Below are 8,663 nucleotides of genomic sequence, written 5' to 3'. Positions count from 1 at the left end.
CCCAACTTCAAAGGAAGGACTTCTCCTACGCTTCCTATTAGCAAAGCGGCACTGTGACTCATGAGCCTTTTTGATGTTGCTTTGGACCTGCTCCCAAACCGACCGCAGATCAGAGGCAACAATCTCTACCTCAGGACTGTCCGAGGGGTCCTCAGAGAAAGAGCTGGATTTAGGGTGAAATCCCATGTTGCAGAAGAAGGGAGACATCCCTGTGGAAGAGTTCACCCTATTATTTATGGCAAACTCTGCCAAGGCAATAAAAGATGCCCAGGTCTCTTGCTTATCAGCCACATAGCAACGTAAGAATTGTTCAAGGGCTTGATTGGCCCGTTTTGTCTGCCCATTGGTCTCCGGGTGAAAGGCCGATGAGAAAGCAAGGGAAACGCCAATTTTACTACAGAAAGCTCTCCAGAATTTGGAGACAAATTGGGTACCCCTATCTGAGACAATATTAGAAGGAATTCCATGCAGCCGCACCACATGATTTAGAAACAAGGGGACCAATTGCTTGGCGGACGGTAATTTGGGTTGTCGGGGTCGTAAACGACAATGAATCCTCATTCACCAGTCATTCCAAATCATTGTGCGAGCGCAAAACATCTGGTACCGATTAAGAATGACTCAGACACGCAGCTGATTCAGTCTTAGCTAATGTCCTGCATCCACACCTGTCAGGAGCAGTACAACAACTGGCTTTTATTTACAAATACACAATACTATATTGAGTGTTAGGGGAAGGCGTGCATTAGGCGGGGTTTATGCAGTATACATCTAGTGTCCAGTCTCTCTCTGATTCGTCAAAACGTCTCCCGATGGTTACTCCTTCTTCACATTCCTGAGTTATCTTTTTTAGGAGAAATGAAACTTAACTTAACTCTTTAGACACTGAATTTAAGTGAAAGTGAACACTGGCAGCCATCTTTAATACAGTTACATTTGCATTAGCAAGCAATTAGGAAAAACTTATTGTTTCACAGTATAAAAATATAAAAGTTATATAAGAAAATATATTTTCACCTTGACAATCCCCCCTAAACACTAAGTTTTTCCCTTAATGAAAGATCCTTCGAGACTGTCCATGTGATGGGAAAAGGGGAGGTGGATTTCTTCATCCAGACACCTCAGAAGCTCTCCCCTAGCGAGAGGCCTCCAGGCAGCTGAACCCTTCACTAACCTCACATGGAGTTCTCCCGCTGTCCCTAAACTAAGTCTCTTAACATCATCTGAGAATGGGGGGGTTTTGTCTACTCTCTTGAGGGGAATATACTTAGGGATCTTCCCTAGATCAGTACCATCGTACTCTGGTGGGTCTACTTCTTGATTGAGGAAGGTGCCAGTCGGAGTTGCTTTGGCAATAACCTTTTTATACAAGGGAATAACACAACAAAGAGTTATCGATCCAATTACAAGGAGGGCAATCAGTACCATACAAGCTTGTTGAAGGAATCCCTTGAGTCCACCCAACCAGCCGGAAAAGAAAGATGTGTCTACTCCAGCATTAGTTTTCAATTCTGCTGCTAACCCAGTTATCTTTTTAAGGGCTATCATGGTTTTTCCATTCACTCCAGAGTTCTGAGGGATATAGGTACAACACTCCTCTCCCACCATCCCACAAACTCCTCCTTTCTCAGCTAATATCATATCAAGGGCTAGTCGATTTTGGAGTGTCATTCTAGTGTTAGGGCCCAATTCTTCAACTATACCTTGGAAGGCATCTTGGCTGAAATTGACAAACCTTTGTTCACTGTAATATATGTAATTGATCCATTCAAAATTTTTATTAATCTGCACCTGTGGGATTATAGAAGCAAAGCCAGCATAGATCTGGTTCTGGGCTTTAAATTGGTCAGGCACCCCCCTTGGCACTCCAATAGCATCAATATATACTAGTGGATCTTCTTCATAACTCATATGGAGCTGATCGAGGCTTCTCCTTTTCCTGGTAGGTTCATCAGGTATCTTTGGATCCCAGGGTAGAATCTTGAACTGCATAGCTAGTTTAACAAGGGTGCATTGGCCTGTCCAGGCATTTGGCAACCTAGGACGGAGCTTACCATCTCCACATAACCAATAAATGTCATACATATATTGTGTATGTTTGATTAACAAGTCAGTATCTAGAGAACTATTCTCTTTGCAGAAACCTGTCTCGAAGATCCCTACTGGTGTACCTGTGGTGTCGTGGGAATTATAGCAGGTGTAATTGTCAGCTAATACAGTTACTTCTCCTGGGACCTTTAGTTTGGGTTCCTTATGAATTAGTGGGACGTAATCTGGGCAATCAGTGGGCTTCAAACCTTTCAACAAATTCATGACACAGGCAGTGGTGTTTAGGTATGCTCTGAGTATTCAACTGGTCATTCGGAATAACAAAGGTAGCTGGAGTCAAACGACCCAGAGTACAAGCACCTTTTACCCCTACTGGCAACCATTTATATGCATTGTCTCCACATACCCAGAACATGTCACTAGGTAGGTCCCATAGGGCTGAATGTTGTAATACCAGTCTATGAACTAAATCTATGAACGCAGATACATTCTGAAGCATACACCAATTTGGAAGTTGTCCTAAAGGGCTACAATACCCTACATCGGGATTTCCACAGGTGGGAGTTCCTTTCTCATATCCAGATGACTCGTTGCAAGGTATATTACCTGAAATATTAAAACAAGTTTCATTATTGCCCTGGGGAAATAAATTGGAATACTTCCAGGACGTGTTATGCAACCTTCTTTCTAGCAGTATTGGTTTGAAGGCATCAGTAGAGTGGGAAGTTACATTAAAACTAACTTGTAGGCCATACATTGGAATTTGCCCCAGGTAGGTTAATCGAGTTCTATTCCTGGGTACCCAAGCCCCCCCTTTATATGCCAGATATTGAAGGTATGTGTTACTTCCTGAAAGATTACCCTGCCACCAAGGGTATCCTACCCATCCCACAATAGGTATTCCAACAGTTGTGTTCCATAACTTCACATTATTTGTGGCATTATTAGCAAGTGTATCAGAACAACTGGTCCAGGCAAATAATTCCTCGGGTGGCACAGGAATAACAAGGAACGGAATACTAGTGGCCGATATTGGTGAATGTGTGCAGATCCAGCAATCTGCTGGAGACTGAGTGTCTTTTGACCAATCATTTAGTATTTTTTCATGATGTTGTATAAACTTATTATTCAAGGACATTGGAGAATTTAGATTGTCCCACGCAGCTACCATTATTACAGATAATGCAACAAAACCAAACCAAAACATTATGCACTCTTATGCTTTGTTAATTCCTGTGGCTAGTTTGCAATGCGATGCGTGGATCCAGGTTGGTCGTCCTTCCAACTTAACAGCAGTAGGCGTTGTCAGGAGTACTTGGTAAGGTCCTTGATATCGGGGTTCAAGGGTCTTTCTGGAGTGTTTCTTGACATATACGTAATCACCAGGTTGTAGACAATGAGTTCCTTCCACACTATCTGGATCTGGAGTGGAAGAGAAAACTAGAGAATGCATTTGAGTTAAATGCTTTTGCAACTGGATTACATAACTTGTCAAATTATCCACATTGAGTGTTAAGACCTGTGGGTAGTACAACCCTGTGTTCGGTGGTCTTCCAAACAGTATCTCGAAGGGTGACAGTTTAGTTTTCCCCGTGGGTGTGTACCTTACTGAGAATAATGCTAATGGGAGACACTCTGGCCATGGTTTATGGGTTTGCTCCATGGTTTTCTGTATTTTCAATTTTAGTGTCCCGTTCATTCTCTCTACCTTCCCTGAACTCTGTGGGTGGTAGGGTGTATGAAATGCTTGTTCTACACCTATCATTTGCATTACATTTTGCATTACCTCAGCAGTAAAGTGTGTACCTCTGTCTGATTCAATTGTTTCAGGGACACCGAATCGTGGTACTAGTTCCATCACCAGTTTCTTTGCAGTAGCTCGAGCTGTAGCCGTTTTCACCGGGTAGGCCTCTGGCCATCCAGAGAAGAGATCTACACATACTAGGATATTTGCATACACTCCTACCTTGGTAGCTGTATGTCGTCAATCTGCCGTCTCTGAAACGGGTAGAGAGGCCTAGGTGTCGCTTTCTTAGGGACTTTTACTGTTTTACCTGGGTTGTGCTGTGCACAGATGAGGCATGATTGTACAAGTTTCGCGGCTGCGCAACTGAAGCCAGGAGCGATCCAGAAGGCATCTACCATGGCACACATGTGACTTTTTGAGGTGTGATTGGGGCCATGTGCTGCTTGCGCCATGATTGGGAACAGGGACTTTGGTGGGCACATTTTATCCTTATTCTCCCATACTCCATTTGAGTTCAGCTCAGCTCCCAGTCTCCCTCGGTGTACCTTCTCTGTTTGGGCAGCCTTTTGCTGGAGGGATTTCAGGACATCTAGACCCAATGTGGCTGGAATACGCTGACTCCCCGCCACCGTCCACTGCTCTCTCTAGGCCGCCTTGTGCTATTTTAGCAGCCTCGTTCGCCCTTCTATTGCCCTCTACCTCCACGGAGTCACCTTTGTGTGTGCTTTTACCTTGACAATGCCAACCTGGACTGGTAACATCAATGCCTCCATCAATTGTTTCACCAGCTCTGCATTTTTAATGGGCTTCGAATCTGTGAAAATATTAGCGACTTTACCTGCAGCGGCTCTACACGCCTCAGTGAGTGCCTTCAACTCTGCCTCCTGCGCCGACATGTGAGGAGAGAGTGGTTCCGCTCGGATTACCTCATGTGAGGATACTACTGCATATCCAGTGTAGAATCGTCCATCCTGGTGGTATCTGGGGCCATCTACAAAAAAGAAACTCAAAGTCTGCATTAGGAACAGGTTTTTCATGAATGTGTGCAAACCCAACTGTCTCCTGACTCATCAGTTCTATGCAGACATGTTCATGCGTCATGTCAAAGTATCTTTCCTCACGCGCTAATATGGTCACCAATTCCCCCTTTTCTGAATCCACAGGCAGGAGGGTGGCTGGATTCAGAACGTTACATCTTTTGAGGAGTGACATACTCAGGAATTAGTAGAGCACACTCAAGTCAGAGCTGTCTGTACTGCGTCTCGTAAGTCTTTGTTCATACCGTCAATGAATGCATCCACCAGTATTCTAACATCAAGTGGATTTATGCAAATGTACCCCATGTCTGCCCATTTCAGCTGTAACCGTCCAAGGTATATCTCTACTCTCTCTCCTCTTTGCTGTGTCACATTAGTCAGGAGTACAGACTGCTCTGATTGTTCCACTGCAGCCCATTGTCTTAGTGACTCACAGTACGTCTCCCCAGATCGTGCAGATTTATCATCCTGCCCCAAGCCTGATTCTTTGTCACATCTGTGTGTGTCTTAATTATATGATCTAGTGCGTCACCTGCCTTTAAACTCATCAACCTCTCTAGGTCTGCCCAGGTACACTTATATGTTTGCTGTACTTCCTTTATGTGTCTGTAAAACGGGAATGGTTGGTCTTCAGGGGCAGGCAGCTGCTTCAGCAAAGCTAGCTGGTCAGAGGGGCTCCAGGGATAATACACCTGTATCTTTCTTATTCTAGTCACACTTCTAGGTCCTGCTGGGGTTGGCCGTCTGATGTCTACTGTCAGCTTACTCCTCAAGGGCCAATGTCCCCACTACCCACTATCCACACTATTATGTCAGCTTCTTATGATCTTGTCTGGATAAGATTTAGTGCAATTCTCTTAGGTCAGTAGCACAGGTCACACAAGTAGCTATTCAGTCTGGGTTTGTCTGAGTCTGACCACAGTGTTTACAAGTCCATCTGTTTTGTCTGGGTCTCTGGTTACACTTTGTCAATCAAACATTCATAATACACCTTCCACACTGCTGCACATTCTCAAGCATCATTTATTCACTTGCTATTTTCTTCCCTTGTCTGTGCCTTTTTGTACATCCAAACATTCACACTCTGGTATTTTTGCCTTTTTCAATATTTGTCCCACTTGTTTTACTGCTTCCTTCCTTCTCTGTCTCTTGTAATTTGACACAATTTGCTATACAAATCAATCACACAACTAGAAGCAGGTTCAAACACATTAATGACCAAGCAATCACTTACAATTCCCTTCTAAATTAGGCACCATATCTTACTTTTAACTTCCAATCTTCAATTAAGTACTGTTGCTTTAAAATGCACAAATCTTTCAGCGCGTACCTTACGGATAGAATTACAGAGAATTTTGAGCACAGCTCACACTCAGCAGAGATAAGAGCGAAGGGAGAAGAAAAACTACGCAGCGCCATCCTTCACCCCTCCCGTCAGAATGCAGCGTCGTCCTTCACAGAATTCTGTAGTTCTTTAGACTTATCAAAATCAATTTCTACAAAGAAACTCAAAATCACGGGATTTCACTGTAAGAGCAGATAACTGTATAATGAGATTAACCATGCCTTGCCCTTTTTCTGGCCAAATGCATTCAGGAAACTTTACAATGTAATGCCACATAGCCGGCTGTAATCTCCCTGACGAGGGCAATCCTACATGCTTATACAATCTCTCAACATTCTTGACTGCCTTCTTGCCTTCCCGTGACGCTACTATTGCCTTGACCTCCACAGCATCCTCATCTAACTTGTGGGGCACAGACTTCTTCTGCTTTAAGATACGCAGCATGACTCTTACAGAATACTATGGTTCTCTGCAGAAAAACCACTGGTAGCGATATCAACACTGATGTTCCACAGTACGGAGCCTCACGTTCGACGTACTAGGAAAAGAGCCTCGCGCTCAATATTTCCTTTCCCTAACCTTGAACAGCAGTGATTAACAGATTATCCTGCCACGATATTCCAACAGTCGGGAGGCGGTCTCCTAGTGAGAGCCCTCCACAGAAATACAGGTGGTCCCTTCTCGGGACGTCTTAATTACCTAGCTGGTACAATATCACAGAGGCTGCGTCTCCTATCCCTTCCTCTAGGTTGCCCCACAATCTGCAACTAGCTCAATTTATCACTCCACTTCACTACTAGACAATAGTCACGGGTAGGGTGGTTGAATGGAGTACAATGACCGGTGGAGGAGGTGTGGTGTACACGAGGACGCGCAGAATGCGACGTCTCTCAGTTGCTGGTTCGGAGCGTGGCACAGGATCGCACTCAGTCTCACCACTCGACCGGTCACCCCTCAGACCCAAGGAGACCACAGACAAACCAATAACGGCTGAGACACTAGCAAGTGTGACACATACAGTGTATATGATCTCACTTACCGTGTTTTGGAGGGTGATCAGTCCTCGAGGTCAGCCACTACAGGTATCATCCACAGACATCCAGGCATGGGTCCAGAGGAGCCTCGGATCACTGTCCACGCCCCACGTTGGGCGCCAAATTGTCGGGGTCGTAAACGACAATGAATCCTCATTCACCAGTCATTCCAAATCATTGTGCGAGCGCAAAACATCTGGTACCGATTAAGAATGACTCAGACACGCAGCTGATTCAGTCTTAGCTAATGTCCTGCATCCACACCTGTCAGGAGCAGTACAACAACTGGCTTTTATTTACAAATACACAATACTATATTGAGTGTTAGGGGAAGGCGTGCATTAGGCGGGGTTTATGCAGTATACATCTAGTGTCCAGTCTCTCTCTGATTCGTCAAAACGTCTCCCGATGGTTACTCCTTCTTCACATTCCTGAGTTATCTTTTTTAGGAGAAATGAAACTTAACTTAACTCTTTAGACACTGAATTTAAGTGAAAGTGAACACTGGCAGCCATCTTTAATACAGTTACATTTGCATTAGCAAGCAATTAGGAAAAACTTATTGTTTCACAGTATAAAAATATAAAAGTTATATAAGAAAATATATTTTCACCTTGACAGGGTAAAGGAATAAAGTGCGCCATCTTACTAAAGCGATCTACCACAACCCACAAGGTAGTCATTCCCAGGGAGGGAGGTAAATGAGTAACAAAGTCCATGGACAGATGGGTCCATGGCTTGGAGGGAACAGGTAGAGGACATAGTTCTCCCAAAGGCCGTGAGCGGTTAACCTTAGACCGGGCACAAATGTCACACGCCTTGACATAGGCAGTGGCATCCCGGCCTAAATTCGGCCACCAAAAATTTCTGGAGATTGACTCCATAGTAACCGAAATACCAGGGTGACCTGAAAGAGGAGAGTTGTGGTATTCATTCAGCAGTCTCAAACGCAAATGACAGGGAACGAACCATTTATTATCAGGAGAGCCGGACGGAGACAAATGTTGAAATTGTTTAACTTCAGCAAACAAATCAGAGGTATTAGCAGCCAAAAACACTTTCTCAGGTAAAATGGGAACAGGTGGGATGTTTGACTGTTGTTCAGGCAAGAAGCTTCTAGATAGCGCGTCTGCTCTGGCGTTTTTGCAGCCGGGTCTGAAAGAAATCACAAAATTAAAACGTGAAAAGAACAACGCCCACCTTGCCTGTCTTGGATTTAGCCGTTTGGCCGTTTTGAGATATTCAAGAATCTTATGGTCGGTGAGGACAGTAACAGGATGTTTGGCCCCCTCCAGGAAATGCCGCCACTCCTCAAAGGCCAATTTTATAGCGAGCAGTTCCCTGTTCCCAATATCATAGTTTTTTTCCGCTGGGGAAAACTTCTTTGAGAAGAATGCACAGGGTTTCAAATGAGTCAAAGACGAAGTCCCCTGTGAAAGTACTGCCCCCAC

General features: G+C 44.4%; 1 protein-coding gene across 1 annotated transcript; it reads right to left on the bottom strand.

The window, feature by feature from the left end:
- Positions 1–699: 699 nt before the first annotated feature.
- LOC141089334 (syncytin-B-like) lies at positions 700–5,044 on the bottom strand. The gene is made up of 2 exons (XM_073575654.1): positions 3,264–5,044; positions 700–2,655 (listed from the first exon to the last, which is right to left on the bottom strand). The coding sequence occupies exon 2, from the start codon at positions 2,311–2,313 to the stop codon at positions 1,039–1,041; it is 1,275 nt and encodes a 424-aa protein (XP_073431755.1). The 5' UTR covers positions 2,314–2,655; positions 3,264–5,044; the 3' UTR covers positions 700–1,038.
- Between the last annotated feature and the right edge of the window lie 3,619 nt (positions 5,045–8,663).

The sequence above is a fragment of the Dendrobates tinctorius genome, unplaced genomic scaffold, assembly GCF_039654945.1.
Source record: "Dendrobates tinctorius isolate UK_male_01 unplaced genomic scaffold, ASM3965494v1 ptg000046l, whole genome shotgun sequence".
Classification (NCBI taxonomy): domain Eukaryota; kingdom Metazoa; phylum Chordata; class Amphibia; order Anura; family Dendrobatidae; genus Dendrobates; species Dendrobates tinctorius.
This window is presented reverse-complemented; position numbering and strand designations above follow the sequence as displayed.